This window comes from Lepisosteus platostomus, chromosome 1 (assembly GCF_059453375.1).
Source record: "Lepisosteus platostomus isolate fLepPlt1 chromosome 1, fLepPlt1.hap1, whole genome shotgun sequence".
Lineage (NCBI taxonomy): Eukaryota > Metazoa > Chordata > Actinopteri > Semionotiformes > Lepisosteidae > Lepisosteus > Lepisosteus platostomus.
Genome location: NC_142611.1, coordinates 6,369,109 through 6,389,875, shown reverse-complemented (window position 1 = coordinate 6,389,875; position 20,767 = coordinate 6,369,109). Strand labels below are relative to the sequence as shown.

Genomic DNA, 20,767 nt, shown 5'->3' with positions numbered 1-20,767 from the left:
GTCTTAAGCATATAATTATAATGTTACCATGTATTGTACTCTGGGTGTCATGATGGCCCTGCAGTTTGCATTATTGACTCACAGCTCTTGAGGACTGAGTTAAATATATTATTTAAATGCCTTTTGTGTGTGAAGTTTGTATGTTATTCCCATGGAAATGTGGGATTTTGCTCCAGTTTCTTCCTCCATCCCCAATATGTAATATCAGGGTTACCTTCTGGCCTATGGCTCAGATCAATTGTAGTTTCTGTTCTTATCAGTTTAATGCTTGATAGGCTTACTCAATTTCCCTACTGGATTAATAGAGTCTTATCTATCTATCTGTCTGTCTATCTATCTACCAGGCATCTCTGAATTGCTCCCTACATGCATGTGCCTGGTGATGAACCAGTGTTCCCATTCGTGGCACACTGTACACTGCCTTGCAAGCTGATGCAATAAGGCTGTATAGGAAGAAAGCAACCGGAATGTCCTAAAGGAGCCATTTCTCCCTTTTGGACAGTGCTTGTTTTTTTCTTTCAGAAGGATAGTGTACTGAAAGGCTTCAGGTTCAGCCTGGATTGTCTGAAATAAAATCAAGCTGGCAGGGAGGAGACGTTAGAGGACAGAATGAAATAGGCCAGAACAATCCGCTAATTTATCTACGCTGAGTGTGGATGATATTGTTCTTGCCTCGGAGCTCCAGAGACTTGATTCCAGTTTCAGGCATCTGTGTCTGGACTTTGGTCCTCTCTGTGCTCATATGGGTTTTCTTCTAGTGCTCCGATTTCCCTCTATCTCCCAAAGCAGACACCCTGGCTAAACTTCTAAATTCACCCTCTTCTGAACTGCCCCTTCTACTCATGTAACTGGGCTTTCCGATAATGGAGGATAGCTGTGGACGAATATGTGTGACATCAAATGGATCATATGCAGCGATGTTTCTCATGTAATAAATCACGGAGTCCATCTTGTCCATTTTTTACCCAAGATGGTACCTAAAGTATTAAAAATCTGTAAACCTGCAGTAAATTTGAAAGTACAATAGGTAACAGGTAATAGGTTTATTCAATGCTGAAAAGAGAAGAAACAAAATATAACGTTTCAACGGTGGAGCCTTCTTCGTGTGTAAGCACCCACCTGAGGAAGGCTTCACAGTTGAAACGTTGTGTTTTCTTCTCTTTTCAGCATGGAATAAAACTTTACTTGTTTGAACTACTACAATAGGTAATATTGGTTAATCTAAAAATTACTTATTTTAACAGTTTTAAAAGTTACAAAATCAGACAAATATGATTTTCTGTATTTACTATTGGATGTTTTTGAAGAAGTGAATTGTGGCCTGTGATTTTCATTTTATACAGTTTTCATCATATTTGTGTCCAAAAATAGGTGTGTTTCCATAACATTCAGTGGCACTGTCCAAAATAATAATAATTGCCAATTCACAAATGATGTATTAAACCCCAAGATTTCCTCCCTGCACTTTTTCACCACAAAGATCTAGAACCCTTGAAATGTGAGCTTCCCTCTTCCTGAATCTGTGAACTGTGGTCTGATGTTCATGGAAAGCAGATGGAGATAAAAGATGACTTTATTAGAGGTTCTTGGTCAGATTGCCTGAGAGGGAAGCTGTATAATCTCTTGAGATGAATAACGTTGGTATGACTAAGAACATGAATGATGACAGGTTAGGCTGTGGTCTGTGGTCTCAAGAGGGGCGCTTCTGCAATATGCATTCGAAATATACACCAGATAACTAACTCAATGGAGTATGCAAGCTTCTGCAAAGATATTACTACCGTAAATACCATGTTTTTCCTTATTATTTATTTGTTTCTACTGCAGCTTCTTAGTATTGAGACAGAATTATTAGAAAGTAGATGAAGCGACATTTTATTTTTAAACTAATATATATATATAAATAGTACTTCAGGTGGGTAGCTGCGTCAGCATGCGTAGGCTGCAAAGGAACAAGTAATAGGTTTATTCCATGCTGAAAAAAAGAAGAAAGAGAACACAACGTTTCGGCCGTGGAGCCTTCTTCAGGTGTGAGAGAGACAGGGCAGTAGGCAAAGGTAAAGTAGCGGGAGAACAAAGGTTGGGACGGAGGAGGAGTGAGAGGTGGGAGCAGGGGACAGAAAGAGAGGCCAATCAAGAGGTGTGAAGTCAGAATGGGTGCAGAGAGGTGTGAAATGAAACTTCCAATGAATGGAGAAAATTTAAAAGAACAGTAGTCTGTCGTTAAAAGAAGGGAGAATGTGTGATCCTAGCTGCAGAATAATTTTGGTTTCGGTCGTCTTTCTGATGTATGAGTTCGGAAAACCGTCTTTGAGAACACAGACGGAGAGATTAGAGTGGTCGTGGCCGTCAGAGGTGAAATGAGAAATAATATTCTCATTTTCTATTTTCTATGTCTTTTTTTGCTCTTTAACCTGAAAAAAAACATGACATTGATCAAAAATAAGCGAGGACAAAATACAGTTGAAATAATTGAAAACTAAACCAAAAATCAAGTGAACAATACTTCTCTAATCATTTTTTTTAGATCATATCAAACAAAATTTAGCCCTCTGATTACGTGTAGGGATATAAAAAAAATATGACTACATCTCAGTAAATACAGTTGCTCTTTCCTTGGTGGTTGTATAGTGGTGAGCATAGCTGCCTTCCAAGCAGTTGACCCGGGTTCGATTCCCAGCCAATGCATCGCACAGACTTTTAATGGCCAGCAGCCATATCACCCTGCAACTCACAATTGGCAACCCACTGAAGCTCAGCAGGTTTGAGCCTGGTCAGTACCTGGATGAGAGACCTCCTGGGAAAAACTAAGGTTGCTGCTGGAAGAGGTGTTAGTGGGGGCAGCAGGGGGCGCTCACCCTGCGGTCCATGTGGGTCCTAATGTCCCAGTATAGTGACGGGGACACTATACTGTAAACAGGCGCCGTCTTTCAGATGAGACGTAAAACCGAGGTCCTGACTCTCTGTGGATTAAAAATCTCAGGGCGTTTCTTGAGAAGAGTAAGGGTGTAACATATTGTGTAACCCTGGCGTCCTGGCCAAATTTCCCATTGGCCCTTACCAATCATGGCCTCCTAATAATCCCCCTCTATGAATTGGCTTCATTACTCTGCTCTCTTCCCCACTGATAGCTGATGTGTGGTGAGCGTTCTGGTGCACTATGGCTGCCGTCGCATCATCCAGGTGGGGCTGCACATTGGTGGTGGTGGAGGGGAGTTAGCTGTAAAGCGCTTTGAGTGGAGTGTCCAGAAAAGCGCTATATAAGTGTAAGCAATTATTATTATTATTATTTCCTAAAATGAAATTGTGGGTTTAGGTTCTCCTGACTTAGTGATCCTACCAATATGGTAGCCACTCAGTGACACTGCTGTGGTTTTGAGAAACAGCCAGATAAAAAAAAAAAACAGAAAATGGAGAAAAAGGTTAACATAGAGTTTAGAGCAAACAAATTACTTTAATATAACAATGTGTGAGGAAACCGATGTGAACATGGGGGGCATATACAAACTCCCCATAGATAACACCCCACGTGCCAGCACCTCAGGATTGCAATGCCACTGTTCCACTGCGCCACCCACAGGTTATGTGGTTATGTTTGAATGTATTTACTTTTTTCACTGCTGCATAACCCTAACCCCAACCTAAAACTACCTCCACTATCATTTACCCAAGAGCAAAATCCTTGAGGCACTAGGCCCAACTTCGAAATGAGTTGCAGACCCCCTACTGAGACCCTGTTTTTATTCTCCCACCATTGTCTTCCTGGAACTGAAACATCGTTCCAACTGGCTGTAACACTGACTCTCATCACTCTATTGCTTAGATACCTTAAAAAGGGTATTTCTGGTGGCTTTCTCATCTGACCAGGGGTTTTCAGGCTTATCTGTTATATGAGCATCCCAGACATAGTTCTTTTCATTGATGCAATTGATGAGACGATTTGATGTGGAACTGTTAAGAAACAATTGAGCTTACCTTTTTATTAAATCTACCTGGTATCACAAAAACAATCACTTTGTTTCGTAGAGCTACTGTATCATTTGTTCTGTATATGTTGATTGTCCTTAATCTTGCTGTAGAGAGTATAAATTGATTTTTGTGTTATTCCCTTTCTAAGATTCTTAGATGGGTACATTTAGTTCACGGTCATCATGTTCTCCATTATACACTCCTCTGAAGCCTTGGTAACCCAATTTTTTCGCATCTCTCCTTCGCTCTGATCCATGCCTTGTTTTTCACACCCCTTCTGTCTTCAGACTTCTAATTAAAAGAGGAACGTTCATGCTAAAACCCATTCAATCCAGGCTGTTGAAAAGTCTTTGCATCACCCCAGTGTCATTAACAAATGATTGGCTTAATCAACGTAATTGCTAGAACAGGCAGCAGTCTACAGTACGTTAATAACGTTCTCAATGGCTACTTGCAGCTAATGTATTTAACTCTCACGTCTCTATTAGTACCCTTAGGAGTTTCTTCTTTAAAGTAATATGTAGCTCATTTTTAAGTTTAAATTCAGAATTCACAAAGGTTTAGTAAGAGATATCACAAATTGTATAATACCTTAATTTTTTTAACCTCTAAATAAGTACAGTACATGTGTTCCAGTTTGTAAAAAAATTAAGCTTTCGGTAGGTTTCAATTTTATATGGTCCACTTTCAGTCAATGAAATTCCACAATTTTTTTTATGATACCTGACAATATCCTTGTACATCTGATAGCAACAGTAGAATTAGGTATAATTATAAATTACTAAATATAAAAAGTAATTTATAAAAAATAATACGTTTATGTAATTTTGAAATCAAAGGAATGTACCAGTTGAAAAGACACATGAAACAGAAATTGTGATATTAACATATTTATTCATCAATCATTTTAAAATAGATGGACATCAAGCACAGAAACTGTTAGTCTGTATCTTCAACATAAGAACAGAATTTTATTTTTCTAATCTTAAAACAGTAGTAATTAGACATATTAAGTAACATTTAAATTGCCATGAATATTCTTTTTAGTATCACTTAATGCTGCAGTATCCTGGCGTGCCATCATGATGATTCATGCAGTACCTACAGAGGCTGGAAACATTAAACACAAAAAACATTCACTAGCAAACGAGCAATAAGATTTGGCCTTAAAAAACAATCACCTGTAGAACTACTTCATGTACTGTAAATTCTGTACTTGACTTTGGTGTCTGTGGTTTTGGGACTTAATGATTAATGGGATTAATGAATCCCAATAATACCATCAATTTTACTTAAGGAAAGGTACAGGATGAAATTAAACAATTTAACAATTTGCTGTGCTACTTGATTAAGCTACTAAGAATGTGTTTTGACCAATGAAATACAGCAGTGCTTATGTGAACAACTATGATGACACACATAATTATCTGTTTTTATGTCAATAAGATTTAGAAGACTGTAGCAGAGTTAAGAGGGTTGTTTGCAAAGCAAAAAAATGTCTAAAAACATACCTGCGTTTCTGCAGCTGACTGTTCTGCATCGGCCTTTTCATCAATAGAGCGCTGGAAAGAACAAAATATTATTTTACTATACATCTTGATTACCTTTTTGTGAAATTTTCAAAGAGTTGGATGTTGGCCATGAATTGCCTTTTTCTTAATATTTAAAGATATCAGATACGGCATTTTTGTAAGCAGGATAAAAATACATGAAAATGTAATTAAATCTCATATATTGAGCAATTTCCTTTAACCTTTGCTTGTGATATGTATTGTTTATAAAACTCAGTAAGGTACATTCATACCTGGGCTCGTTGCAAACCTCCAGCTGCTTGCTGCTGTGGAACATTCCCAGGAGGGACTGGTCCTCCCTGATGAACATTGCAAGTAGGATATTATTGAAATGTCTGCAGAGTTTGACATCCAGTTTTGGGGTTTGAAAATACTACACTTGTGTGGTATAGCAGTCCTGTTTTCCTCCTGAAATCCCACTAGTTGGCACTGGTGTTGATAGAAGACAGTAAAAGGTGTAGCTCTGTCTTCTTACCTGTTATGATTATTACTTGCTTCATACATACTTTATATACTTATCTTTAAATTTGGGTATCGGCAACTGCGTTTCTCATTTTGTACTTGTCTCTTGCACATCCCAAAAAACAATAACTCAATTGATTTAATCTTTACCACTCCCAAAGCAACATAAGAGGGCCGAGAATCATCTGGAATGTTTTTGTGATTCTACCAAAAATCTGGTCTGAAGTTACAGTAGCTTTGATTGGATGAGTAACAACACTCTTGACATCACTGTTTGCTGAAAGGCCTCTGGCAGGTCACAGGGGTTACGGCAAGCTTCATGCACAGACCTGTGAGCGTTAAGCTAGTTGGAGAATCTCAGCCTGCTAATGACTTAGCCCAGACTCCCAGGTGGAGATGTCTGGACTATAGGACTCAAGCTGTGCTCCAATCATGCTCCTCTACTTCTAAAGATATGCTACAGCCCTCGAATTAAGCATTTTACCTGTATAACAAAAATTAATTCTTTTAGTTTGTATTTATTAATACACATTATTTCTTTCATTGTAATAGGGATAATACATTTTTATATGTTACATACAGTTCATATACTGTATGTGCACTTCTACAAAACAGTTGCAATAGTTAATGTAATAATAGTAAGGATCTAGGTTTGTTTATTGACTCAAAAGACATCAAACTAGTTTCTCTTCAAACCAAATCAGCACAGCAACTGCACTATGACTTCAAAAGCAAGTTCTTCACTCCCAGAAAACATTACAATACCGTATTACCATTTCACAGATACTGTAAATAACATACAAAGTTTGCTTCATTGTTTTATAAGTGTCATCCATATGTTTGGTGTCATTAAAAAGGAAATTACATACTGTGATCTGTTTTGCAAAGCACTTCATACTGTACATCAAGGACATTGTGATTTAAAGCAGAGAAGAGCTATCGGACCTGTGTATTCCTGATAGTACTTGAATTTTTGCCCCTTTCTCTCCGTGATAATTTCTTCAGGTTTATTGGTTCCTGAACACTTCTGTGAATCCCAAGCTATCTCAACTAACACAACCGTTGGGGTGAAGCTTTTATAATGTATTAAACACTGGAGTCACCATACCAGGATTGGCTGTTGCAGAGGGTTCATTCCATTCTGGGCTGTTTGAGAAAGTGCAACATAGTACATCAGGCCCTGTCAAGGGAACAAAAAATGGGATGCTTTGTGAAAGCTTGCATTGTTCTTCTAAGATCATTTTCATTACAAAATTTGAAAATGTGAACGGATATAAAAACACAAAATATTATTAAAAGTATAAGGAGTCACTATTTGCACAGTTCCTTCCTCAACACATTTGCTGGGATGGCAAGTGAAAGAACCTTAATGCAAACCTTAATTTAATTTCTTTAAACAAAATAAACGTATATATTCCACAATACATCAAACTTACAATGAGCACACACTCTAACATATAGTAATGCAGAAGCGCTACTGGGTAATAAAGTGTCCTTGAAAAGGTGATTGTCTTTTTTCAATCCGTTTACTGTTAATCCCTCCAAGCCCTGCTACCTGGTGTTGTCCCTGTCCTGGCTTTGAAACTGCAGTTCTTTATCACATAATAGTATGGATTAAAATACATTGTATTTAAGTATAACTTAATAACACATTCCGAGACTCCAGTTCAGTAGGCCTTACCCCATTGGGAGGTGGAGGTAACTGTCCCTGAATCTGAGGAATGCCAGGCTGCATTGCCAGACCAGGGGAGAAGGGCAGGCCAAACGGATTCACAGGGAGTCCTGGTTGTTGCATCAAAAATGATGGAACACCAGGAACCACCTAGATAAGAAACGTACATTAGAAAATCATCTGTACACCTGTACAGCCTCCTGTCGTTCCCTAAAATGTATCAATAGAGTGGATATCTTACGAAGAACGCCCTTCACGTTTGTGGTGGGTATTAACAGCACACAGTTGCCATGGCTTCAGGGAATGGATATTAACTAGCTTTTGCACTTTATAAGGCTGAGGGGTCATAACCATCTGAACAGACTTCTATTACTGTCTATTCTCTACAGAAAGTCAACGTTAGCAGCCACCACCAACTGTTCTGCACTTATTAAGTCACACTGCTGTGACATATCTAAATTTCAACAGTGAAACAGACGTACTGTACTATATATATGTATTTTAAAAGGAACACCTTTCTGCTTTTTAGTGTGTTAGATGGGTTTCTCTCTTTTTTTACATGCTGAAGAAGAACATTTGTGTGAAACATCCCAAAATATATTTTCACCTCATTTATACCTTGAGTAATCTGAAAATGTATTTTTTTCCTTCAGGCTTTTATTTGTACAATGCAATAAACCTACTCTAAAAACCTACTCCTGTCTGAATATCTGATTGTCATCAGAATATGTATCATCGCATAATAGCATTAATTCAAATATATTGATTTAGGTATAACTTATCACCAACCAGGAGACATAAAGTCACAGGGAGCAAAATGCTTACCTGAGCAATCTGTGGTTGTAGAGTTAATCCACCACCATTCAGTAAAGCTGGAGTCAGACCATTTACAACCAGCCCTGGATTAAGTCCATTTACCAGCCCTCCATTAAGGCCAACAAGCAGTTTCACCTTTTTATACAAAAAAGATCATTAGCAGCCCATTTCAAATCCTCCCCTTTTTAAAGTAAATATCCAGTTAGAACAATGCTTTTAATACATTTTAATTAACAGGGAAAAAAAAAACAAATGGTAACACAGTTGTGATTATTAGGAAATGTCTGTCTGTCAGGTGACTTGATATTCCCTGCCATGACAAATCATGGAAGAAAAAAAACTTATATTGGAAAAGCTAGTACAGTATGTCAAGTAAAAACACCCTTACCTTTGATTCAGTTCCAACCTGTATGATGAAAAGGATAGACTTGTAATTAGCTTGAAACAGAAGAGGGACAAGACAATGTAGGGTGACACAAAAAGACTATCAAATAGTTTTTCTGTAAGTGAGAGATGTTACTGAAATAACATACTCACCGGAAAGAGGGCTAAGAAGCAGAGCATTACTGAAAACAGTACAAGCTTCATTCTTTCAGCCTGAGTCCTGGCTGAGAAAGAAAAAAAGATTGCAGTTAAATAGCATGTTAATCTGTCTGTTTATACTGTTTTCCCAAAATGTTAAGGTTTAATCTAAAAATGTGTTACTTTGCTTAAGTTAATCAATAAAGACTAAAAGCCTGAAAGTTTGCAATATTTATGCATTTTAAAGTATTATATAGATCAGAGCAAACATTATGATAATATAATGTACAGTATATTTGTTTCATCTGTACATTAAACCTACTCAGAAGTTATTAAAAAAGAACTATAAAAACAATATTTAACAAAACCTACCTTTTTGTGTGGATGTGTTTCTTTGATACAGTCAGGAATGCTGATGGGTTTCTGTCCTGTAAATTTGTTGTGAACCTCACCTTTTTAAAGAATTGTCATTAGCTTTCTATTGATTTTTACCCAATCAGAGTTAAGGATTCTAACATGATTCATAAGATTTGTCACATAATAATTATCACAACCACATCCTTTTAAAAATTTGAGAAAATATTGAAAATATCATTACAGAAATGTGTAATAGTGATTAAGGATTATAAAAATTGACGTTTCGTGTGACATCAGTCCTTGCTTTAAGTCCATTTTAAGCCATGATAATGCTATTTTTCAGGTTCATATATCTGTGTTTGGCAATTTTGGAAGGATGCAAGTTGGGTACTCACATTTCCCATTGTCATGTGTTGGTAAATACTTCAGTACATAGTCTTAAGCATATAATTATAATGTTACCATGTATTGTACTCTGGGTGTCATGATGGCCCTGCAGTTTGCATTATTGACTCACAGCTCTTGAGGACTGAGTTAAATATATTATTTAAATGCCTTTTGTGTGTGAAGTTTGTATGTTATTCCCATGGAAATGTGGGATTTTGCTCCAGTTTCTTCCCCCATCCCCAATATGTAATATCAGGGTTACCTTCTGGCCTATGGCTCAGATCAATTGTAGTTTCTGTTCTTATCAGTTTAATGCTTGGTAGGCTTACTCAATTTCCCTACTGGATTAATAGAGTCTTATCTATCTATCTGTCTGTCTATCTATCTACCAGGCATCTCTGAATTGCTCCCTACATGCATGTGCCTGGTGATGAACCAGTGTTCCCATTCGTGGCACACTGTACACTGCCTTGCAAGCTGATGCAATAAGGCTGTATAGGAAGAAAGCAACCGGAATGTCCTAAAGGAGCCATTTCTCCCTTTTGGACAGTGCTTGTTTTTTTCTTTCAGAAGGATAGTGTACTGAAAGGCTTCAGGTTCAGCCTGGATTGTCTGAAATAAAATCAAGCGGGCAGGGAGGAGACATTAGAGGAGAGAATGAAATAGGCCAGAACAATCCGCTAATTTATCTACGCTGAGTGTGGATGATATTGTTCTTGCCTCGGAGCTCCAGAGACTTGATTCCAGTTTCAGGCATCTGTGTCTGGACTTTGGTCCTCTCTGTGCTCATATGGGTTTTCTTCTAGTGCTCCGATTTCCCTCTATCTTCCAAAGCAGACACCCTGGCTAAACTTCTAAATTCACCCTCTTCTGAACTGCCCCTTCTACTCATGTAACTGGGCTTTCCGATAATGGAGGATAGCTGTGGACGAATATGTGTGACATCAAATGGATCATATGCAGCGATGTTTCTCATGTAATAAATCACGGAGTCCATCTTGTCCATTTTTTACCCAAGATGGTACCTAAAGTATTAAAAATCTGTAAACCTGCAGTAAATTTGAAAGTACAATAGGTAACAGGTAATAGGTTTATTCCATGCTGAAAAGAGAAGAAACAAAATATAACGTTTCAACTGTGGAGCCTTCTTCGTGTGTAAGCACCCACCTGAGGAAGGCTTCACAGTTGAAACGTTGTGTTTTCTTCTCTTTTCAGCATGGAATAAAACTTTACTTGTTTGAACTACTACAATAGGTAATATTGGTTAATCTAAAAATTACTTATTTTAACAGTTTTAAAAGTTACAAAATCAGACAAATATGATTTTCTGTATTTACTATTGGATGTTTTTGAAGAAGTGAATTGTGGCCTGTGATTTTCATTTTATACAGTTTTCATCATATTTGTGTCCAAAAATAGGTGTGTTTCCATAACATTCAGTGGCACTGTCCAAAATAATAATAATTGCCAATTCACAAATGATGTATTAAACCCCAAGATTTCCTCCCTGCTCTTTTTCACCACAAAGATCTAGAACCCTTGAAATGTGAGCTTCCCTCTTCCTGAATCTGTGAACTGTGGTCTGATGTTCATGGAAAGCAGATGGAGATAAAAGATGACTTTATTAGAGGTTCTTGGTCAGATTGCCTGAGAGGGAAGCTGTATAATCTCTTGAGATGAATAACGTTGGTATGACTAAGAACATGAATGATGACAGGTTAGGCTGTGGTCTGTGGTCTCAAGAGGGGCGCTTCTGCAATATGCATTTGAAATATACACCAGATAACTAACTCAATGGAGTATGCAAGCTTCTGCAAAGATATTACTACCGTAAATACCATGTTTTTCCTTATTATTTATTTGTTTCTACTGCAGCTTCTTAGTATTGAGACAGAATTATTAGAAAGTAGATGAAGCGACGTTTTATTTTTAAACTAATATATATATATAAATAGTACTTCAGGTGGGTAGCTGCGTCAGCATGCGTAGGCTGCAAAGGAACAAGTAATAGGTTTATTCCATGCTGAAAAAAAGAAGAAAGAGAACACAACGTTTCGGCCGTGGAGCCTTCTTCAGGTGTGAGAGAGACAGGACAGTAGGCAAAGGTAAAGTAGCAGGAGAACAAAGGTTGGGACAGAGGAGGAGTTAGAGGTGGGAGCAGGGGACAGAAAGAGAGGCCAATCAAGAGGTGTGAAGTCAGAATGGGTGCAGAGAGGTGTGAAATGAAACTTCCAATGAATTAAGAAAATTTAAAAGAACAGTAGTCTGTCGTTAAGAGAAGGGAGAATGTGTGATCCTAGCTGCAGAATAATTTTGGTTTCGGTGGTCTTTGTGATGTATGAGTTCGGAAAACCGTCTTTGAGAACACAGACGGAGAGATTAGAGTGGTCGTGGCCGTCAGAGGTGAAATGAGAAATAATATTCTCATTTTCTATTTTCTATGTCTTTTTTTGCTCTTTAACCTGAAAAAAAACATGACATTGATCAAAAATAAGCGAGGACAAAATACAGTTGAAATAATTGAAAAATAAACCAAAAATCAAGTGAACAATACTTCTCTAATCATTTTTTTAGATCATATCAAACAAAATTTAGCCCTCTGATTACGTGTAGGGATATAAAAAAATATGACTTCATCTCAGTAAATACAGTTGCTCTTTCCTTGGTGGTTGTATAGTGGTGAGCATAGCTGCCTTCCAAGCAGTTGATCCGGGTTCGATTCCCAGCCAATGCATCGCACAGACTTTTAATGGCCAGTAGCCATATCACCCTGCAACTCACAACTGGCAACCCACTGAAGCTCAGCAGGTGTGAGCCTGGTCAGTACCTGGATGGGAGACCTCCTGGGAAAAACTAAGGTTGCAGCTGGAAGAGGTGTTAGTGGGGGCAGCAGGGGGCGCTCACCCTGCGGTCCATGTGGGTCCTAATGTCCCAGTATAGTGACGGGGACACTATACTGTAAACAGGCGCCGTCTTTCAGATGAGACGTAAAACCGAGGTCCTGACTCTCTGTGGATTAAAAATCCCAGGGCGTTTCTTGAGAAGAGTAAGGGTGTAACATATTGTGTAACCCTGGCGTCCTGGCCAAATTTCCCATTGGCCCTTACCAATCATGGCCTCCTAATAATCACCATCTATGAATTGGCTTTATTACTCTGCTCTCCTTCCCACTGGTAGCTGATGTGTGGTGAGCGTTCTGGTGCACTATGGCTGCCGTCGCATCATCCATTTGGATGCTGTACATTGGTGGTGGTGGAGGGGAGTCCCCATTACCTGTAAAGCGCTTTGAGTGGAGTGTCCAGAAAAGCGCTATATAAGTGTAAGCAATTATTATTATTATTTCCTAAAATGAAATTGTGGGTTTAGGTTCTCCTGACTTAGTGATCCTACTAATATGGTAGCCACAGTGACACTGCTGTGGTTTTGAGAAACAGCCAGATAAAAAAAAACAGAAAATGGAGAAAAAGGTTAACATAGAGTTTAGAGCAAACAAATTACTTTAATATAACAATGTTAAATGTTAAAACTACCTCCACTATCATTCACCCAAGAGCAAAATCCTTGAGGCACTAGGCCCAACTTCGAAATGAGTTGCAGACCCCCTACTGAGACCCTGTTTTTATTCTCCCACCATTGTCTTCCTGGAACTGAAACATCGTTCCAACTGGCAGTAACACTGACTCTCATCACTCTATTGCTTAGATACCTTAAAAAGAGTATTTCTGGTGGCTTTCTCATCTGACCAGGGGTTTTCAGGCTTATCTGTTATATGAGCATCCCAGACATAGTTCTTTTCATTGATGCAATTGATGAGAAGATTTGATGTGCAACTGTTAAGAAACAATTGAGCTTACTTTTTTATTAAATCTACCTGGTATCACAAAAACAATCACTTTGTTTCGTAGAGCTACTGTATCATTTGTTCTGTATATGTTGATTGTCCTTAATCTTACTGTAGAGAGTATAAATTGATTTTTGTGTTATTCCCTTTCTAAGATTCTTAGATGGGTACATTTAGTTCACGGTCATCATGTTCTCCATTACACACTCCTCTGAAGCCTTGGTAACCCAATTTTTTCGCATCTCTCCTTCGCTCTGATCCACGCCTTGTTTTTCACACCCCTTCTGTCTTCAGACTTCTAATTAAAAGAGGAACGTTCATGCTAAAACCCATTCAATCCAGGCTGTTGAAAAGTCTTTGCATCACCCCAGTGTCATTAACAAATGATTGGCTTGATCAACGTAATTGCTAGAACAGGCAGCAGTCTACAGTACGTTAATAACGTTCTCAATGGCTACTTGCAGCTAACGTATTTAACTCTCACGTCTCTATTAGTACCCTTAGGAGTTTCTTCTTTAAAGTAATATGTAGCTCATTTTTAAGTTTAAATTCAGAATTCACAAAGGTTTAGTAAGAGATATCACAAATTGTATAATACCTTATTTTTTTAACCTCTAAATAAGTACAGTACATGTGTTCCAGTTTGTAACAAAATTAAGCTTTTGGTAGGTTTAAATATCATATGGTCCATCTTCAGTCAATGAAATTCCACTAATGTTTTTTATGATACCTGACAATATCCTTGTACATCTGATAGCAACAGTAGAATTAGCTATAATGATAAATTACTAGACATAAAAAGTAATTTATAAAAAATAATAAATTTATGTAATCTTGAAATCAAAGGAATGTACCAGCTGAAAAGACACATGAAACAGAACTTGTGATATTAACATATTTATTCATCAATCATTTTAAAATAGACATACATCAAGCACAGAAACTATTAGTCTGTATCTTCAACATAAGAACAGAATTTTATTATTCTAATCTTAAAACAGTAGTAATTAGACATCTTAACTAACATTTAAATTTCCATGAATATTCTTTTTAGTATCATTTAATGCTGCAGTATCCCGGTGTGCCATCACGATGATTCATGTTGTACCTGCAGAGGCTGGAAACATTAAACACATAAACATTCACTAGCAAGCGAGCAGTAAGATCTGGCCTTAAAAAACAATCACCTGTAGAACTACTTCATGTACTGTAAATACTGTACTTGACTTTGGTGTCTGTGGTTTTGGGACTTATGGTTTTTATTATCTGGAACCAATGACAGTGCTTTACTGCATTTGCAATTCCTAAGCTGTAAATTGATTTAATTTGAAATTACTGCCTCTAGTATTTAGGTGCTTATTCAGTATGATGATCCTATTTTATGCCACCTTGTTTGACATCAGTTCCTGAGGGATTGTGGTCAGTATTAACAGTTGGAACTCCACTTACCAAAATGCTTTGGTATTGCAAATGAAAAGTTACGGTAGTAGTCAGTTTTGAGAAAATGAGTGCTTCATTTTTAAATGCAGGATTAACTAAGAGTACATTTTTACTGTGAAAAGAAATGACCTTAGCCCTATGCATATCTGATTCGATATCATGTTTGGCCCCATTTGAATTCTTAGAAATATGTTTAGTCTTGTGTTAGATAAAACCCAGAAGGTGGATCAAAGAGTAATGTAAGTCTTGGATTATACTGTACGTGAAGATTGTAAGACATATCTCTTTAACTATACTTACAAGGTTGGTATTGATGTGTTCCAGGTATTTATTTGGACGGATTTATTTTGGATTGAAATGAAGGAAGCTGGAATGTACAAGACAAAAAATCACCAAAAATGATGGTGATATGCAAATGCTGGCAGTCAAAATTATGAGAAAGTTTACTGAAATCTTGCATACACAGAAAATGATCAATTATCCATTGACTCATTCAAAAGTTTTAAATTTATTTGAACTAAAAATAAAACAGTCAACACCTTTTACTGACATTTTATCACATTACTTCCATATGTCATCAACCAGTGAAAGAATGCACATTTATGTTAGAGGGTTTAAGACCGTTCATGAAAACACATGAGATTGGAAAATATGTGAGCACCTGAAAGATTGGTTCTTCATTTTAACATCAACTGTTAAGATGATTTCAGAATTTCTGTTAAGTCGAGTGCCCCCTGAACAGAATCTGGAGTAGGAATATTAAATATTGTGCATGCTCTATACCACTCAAATGTGGATATGTGGGGGAAGTGCAGTGTCCAAACTCAAAATTATGGTGTCCTAGAATTTCTTTAGTAGACACTTCTGAAAACAACAAGGTCTATAAGGTACAGTAGATGCAGTGCTGAACTCTGTGTGGAAGAGTTTAGTCTTGCTGTAAGCAAGCTTCAAAACAGACAAATCCTGAGAAGTTGAAGAATGCTTTTTACTGCCACTGAAGTAAAACTCCAGGTGCAATCTCCGTTGTTTGAATATTGTTTCTTAAAGACTGTCTGCAAGATGCTGTAAGTGTGACAAAGACAACATCGACAGTACCTTGCAGAATGGAAGAGAATGGACAGAATGGAAATGAGTAGTGTGCAAAATGTGATTTACGAGCCTCTAAAGAAAGGAAAAACATGATTTTGTAACCTTTATTACCTTTCGTAATGGAAGGTGACTTAAAGAAAACATTCACAATACGAAAAATATTTGATTTTTGTTTTCAAAATATCAGTCTGGAAATTCAACTTTAAAAGTAAATCTCAAATAGAGCTGTTTCTGACCTACAGTAAGGGCAAAAGTGTCAAAGACTGTGATAGAAATATAAATGATCAATACACTTTTACAGACGTACCTTTAGAGCTTCAGCAAGAGACATCGCTGGCCGAGCACTGGAAAGTGATGCAGCCTGAATGGAAGAAAATACATATTTTCAGAAAATTAAGGGCATGGAAATAACTAATTCAACATTTCAAAGGGTCAACACGAGGGCCCGATTGAAAATTGTTCAATTTTAGAAATCATTGTTATCGTCGGTATCTCAACAAAGCTGACCAATAATTATTGGCATCACTGTAAGCTCACTCTCTGATTGTTTTAACCTTTTGAGCCATTTGAACATTAGGTACAAATAATAAACGATAGCAGGTAGTATAGATATGACCTGTATTAAATGTGTTTTTACATATTATCATATGCAAAACCTTAATCAACTGCAGTGTACATACTCTATCAGCATATAAGCTATCAAAACATCAACATATGTAGGCTGAACATTTGCAAGGGTTAACTCTCGTACCTCTGAGCCTGGCACTGCTGGATTTGGGTTTGCAGGTGCTGAATGCTAGAAGCAAAGAGAAATTAAGAGAATAAGCAATAAGTATATAACACTATACTATAATGTCATAGTAAGTACAGTACATGTGGCGTTTATATTTGTTTTAACAAAGCTGATAAATCTACAGATATCTTACTGTACGGAATATACAGTTAATTACAATTGCTTCCCGCAGCACTAAAGTGGCTACAATATCTGCTTTGCTTGTGTTGCTAATCATGTCAATGAAATAATGAATAAAGTATTGTAGTTCAACCATAAGTATTTTCTTAGCATAGTCTACAGCATTCTTTCTTTAATTCTATGTTATTGGACTCTGGGTGAGAGCACTGTACTGTATTTGACAGTCCAATTGGCACAGTGTAAAGAGCTGGAAGACACCCTTCGTACCTTGACTCGCTGTGCTCCATTGCCAGCTGCCTGTACACCAGCTGCCTGGAGTGCCGGTAACTGCAGGTTGCCATTTGCTCCGGCAACTGGAAGAATCTAAGCAGCCAAAAAGTATAAAATCCGCAAAACCTTACTCCTGTATCTGAAAATATACACAACACTATTCCTGGAAGCAGACGTGTAAGCTTTTCACAAGTTACAAATGATTTTTTTTTTTTAGCTGAAACAAGCTGCATGTTGGAGACAACTCCCAGATAATTTGCAATACAAAAAAAAAAAGGACTGGAAAATGCAAACTGTGTTTCAGTAGTTTGGTCAAATCACAACTTAACTTGCCTGGCTGAATCACTGGCCAAAGATCAGCGTTGCCACACCTCCCCTTGCTTAAAAGGAATGAACTAGTAAGCCAGCGAAGACAGTGAAGTTGAAGGAGGCAGGATTATCCAGAAAAGAGTTGGGGGCAGCCATAGAAGATTACCACCTCTAAAATGTATGTTAAATTTTGCATTTTAAATTGCTTAGCAGCTTTCACAGTAATAGTATACCTTTTCTCCTATTAAGTTTCATGGATAAGCTCAGGATGGCACTGGCTCTTACCAGGAAAAAGCGAGTGATCAGGGACGGATATTTCAAACAGGTTTTTAGACTCACTGTTCTGAGAGAAAATACATAATCATCTTACCCTTATGAGTTGTAGTTGGTTTGGTGCCGGTACCTGCAGCCCTGCTACTACATTCGCTTGCGGTAGCACTGCTAATAAAGGCGCCCCCTGCCATGAGTATAAAACAGGACGAAACGTTAGGAAAGAAGAGACGGGGAGCTTTCACAACGTGTACTATGTGTAAACCAGAGGAATAATGTCTATGAACGCAAATATATAGAAGGAATGTTACCCCATTGGGCAGTTGCAGCAGTTGGCCCTGGGGGATGCCAGGCTGCTGTTGTTGTAGAGGAAGCAGGAGGCCCTGCTGTAGTGCAAGATCAGGAATGATAGGCAGTCCGGCCTGAGCCAGACCAATGCCAGGCTGCAGGACAACGATAGGTGAAACACCTGGGATGACCTGCAAAGTGGGATTTAGCAGGTCAATGAGAGCGTGTTAAATTGAAGGCTTAACACAGTATTCTAGATGCAAAACTTTGGAAATCTCAAAACTCAACATTATTCTGCCTATATGACATAGGGTTACCTTAATTTTCCTGCTTTCTTGAAAGATATTCACTTTCAAGAACAAGATATCGTTTAAGTATGCAGTTGGCTTGAAACATGCATGCAGGCAGAAAACAATTCCAAAGCCACTAACACTATATTTAGCTTGATAGCTTATGAATGATATATAGTAAGGTGCACCTACCTGTGCTATCTGAGGCTGCCCACCCAGCAAAGCTCCATTAACAATACCTGGGTTAGCTGCATTGGCAATCAAGGCTCCATTAAGAAGGCCTCCATTTATGCCCACAATCTGGAAGAATGAAAGAAAGTGTTCATCATCATCACAAACAGGTCTTAAGGTTAAATACAGTACTTTGGATAACAGGTATTATTAGTTTGGACAGATTATTAAGACACTCTGGGTACTGTTAACAGTTCATTTCATTGTACATATTATCATAATGTGATATAAAATTAAAACCAGTGATTAAAAAAGTTAATTGAGTTAATTGATTAAAAATGTTCTAATATATTGTTATATACTGTTATGATTCTTATGGAAATTATTTGAATACACTGTATTCTCTCTATAGCTGTAAATATTGCACTTTCACAGTTATTCTAAATACAATATATTGTCTTCCACCTGTTGCTCAGAAACACCCAGCAGCAGAGAATATATAAACAAGTAACACAACAAAGTACACAAGTGCTCTGAGAAACATACAGGATGCAGATACTTGAGTGAAAGGAAAAGAGATTAAGAGGACTCAAATACCTCTGCACTTGCAGACAATGCTCCTGCATCCACCTAAAAATAAGAACAATTATTGTTTTAAAAATATAGACTGCATGAAAACAGATATATCATCAACCTTTTTCCTGCCATTAATTTTAAATACTTACCAGTTGCATGAAGCTTTGGAAGAAGAAACAAATGAAATAAAGTGTCTTCATTTCTGAGCAAATCCTGCAGAAATAAGGGAGAGAGAATGGAATGTTTTGGGAAATACACAGGTTCTTGACTGTAGCGAAAGTTAGCAGGTGAATGATTCAGACATTATTTTAGCTTAAACAAATGTCTGTGGAGATTTCATGACGTGTGCTAGTTCTTAATATTCAATTTACAGTTGAGATTAAATCCTTTAAAAGATTGTTTTTCTACCTTTGGATGCAACAGCAGGTTAATGTGCAAATGATGTGTCAAAAAGGAGAAGATTTCCCTGCCATTGCAGTGTAAAACTCTGCTTTTTAAAGCATTTTTTCCCATATCCACAAGCATCCAGCCAATCAGTGCTGAACACTGGAAAGTGATTCAGCATATTTATGTCACTAACCACCAGCAGTATCTGGGGTTCTAAACAACAAAGCTCTCAGCCCATTATAGTAATCTTTTAATGAACACCAGCAAATGAAGATTACTAATTAAAAATAAATCTTATTCATCATGACATTTCAAAATATCCAGAATCACATTTTATGGTGTATATCATAGACTTTAGACAAAAAAGCACAATTGATATATAAAATTAAAAGAAAAGACTACTGCTCGGAAGTAAAGGATTATTACAGGTATTTATTTTAGAGTGAATAAACAATGCAAATCAAAACAATATGTTAAAATGGAAAGAGAGCAGAAAACATTAATAATTGCTCATTCAACAGTCTCTTAGTTGCCACTTGCTTTTTTGGGAGTTAGCTTTGGTGTTCGTCTTGAAGTAGTCTATGGGTTGACTTTGCTAATACGTTTCAGCTATAATTCCAGACATTTAAAAGCTTGTGCTGTGAATACAGAGAAAGGACTGAGCTGAGTGTGAAAGCCTCAGCTGTCCAATAATCCGAGGTAACCCCACTGAGCTTGTGTGAGATTTTCTTGATTCATCCCAACCAAAGCAGCTCAGTAAACTCATCTATAAAACTCCCTTACAGAACCCCATCATTTAAAAGTAAATGTGCATTGCTCTGAGATTCCAAATTACTTTAGTTCCTGGAAGTTTTGGCAAAATGTATACCAGATAAAGAATATTTTATGTGCTATGAGTCAGGAATTATGCACAGCAATTTCAATTCCAGGTTACCTGTGTTTTACATTGCCAAGCATGGATATCTGGAATGGTACTAATCAGTCTCAAGTCACCAAACAGCACAGCTAAGCACTGTAGCTCCAGGATATCCACAGACTTGACGCCCCAATACTGAGCTCAATCTTTCCACCCAGGGTTGTTGGACACAAGATGCATGAGGTGGGCAACACACAGACGGTGGTGGTGTGGATGTTCAATTATCAAAGGACGCATAAACAACAACATGA

General features: G+C 37.5%; 2 protein-coding genes and 2 pseudogenes across 3 annotated transcripts; 2 read left to right on the top strand and 2 right to left on the bottom strand.

The window, feature by feature from the left end:
• The first annotated feature begins 210 nt into the window (after nucleotides 1–210).
• LOC148677586 (U2 spliceosomal RNA) lies at nucleotides 211–322 on the top strand (annotated as a pseudogene).
• Nucleotides 323–4,843: 4,521 nt separating this feature from the next.
• LOC148677585 (uncharacterized) lies at nucleotides 4,844–9,430 on the bottom strand. Of its 2 annotated transcripts, none has more exons than XM_088597066.1 (9): nucleotides 9,385–9,430; nucleotides 9,028–9,098; nucleotides 8,879–8,896; nucleotides 8,500–8,625; nucleotides 7,684–7,824; nucleotides 7,111–7,182; nucleotides 5,774–5,839; nucleotides 5,481–5,531; nucleotides 4,844–5,079 (listed from the first exon to the last, which is right to left on the bottom strand). In XM_088597066.1, the coding sequence occupies exons 2-9, from the start codon at nucleotides 9,076–9,078 to the stop codon at nucleotides 5,071–5,073; spliced, it is 534 nt and encodes a 177-aa protein (XP_088453192.1). In that variant the 5' UTR covers nucleotides 9,079–9,098; nucleotides 9,385–9,430; the 3' UTR covers nucleotides 4,844–5,070. The 2 variants fall into 2 exon arrangements, with proteins under 2 accessions (XP_088453192.1, XP_088453263.1); XM_088597137.1 differs by having other exon boundaries at nucleotides 9,028–9,094.
• A 584-nt stretch (nucleotides 9,431–10,014) lies between these two features.
• LOC148677584 (U2 spliceosomal RNA) lies at nucleotides 10,015–10,126 on the top strand (annotated as a pseudogene).
• Nucleotides 10,127–14,478: 4,352 nt separating this feature from the next.
• LOC148677583 (uncharacterized) lies at nucleotides 14,479–19,736 on the bottom strand. The gene is made up of 11 exons (XM_088596726.1): nucleotides 19,622–19,736; nucleotides 19,363–19,426; nucleotides 19,235–19,267; nucleotides 18,659–18,766; nucleotides 18,200–18,367; nucleotides 17,989–18,075; nucleotides 17,307–17,402; nucleotides 16,878–16,922; nucleotides 16,434–16,487; nucleotides 15,338–15,404; nucleotides 14,479–14,714 (listed from the first exon to the last, which is right to left on the bottom strand). The coding sequence occupies exons 2-10, from the start codon at nucleotides 19,411–19,413 to the stop codon at nucleotides 15,366–15,368; spliced, it is 681 nt and encodes a 226-aa protein (XP_088452852.1). The 5' UTR covers nucleotides 19,414–19,426; nucleotides 19,622–19,736; the 3' UTR covers nucleotides 14,479–14,714; nucleotides 15,338–15,365.
• Between the last annotated feature and the right edge of the window lie 1,031 nt (nucleotides 19,737–20,767).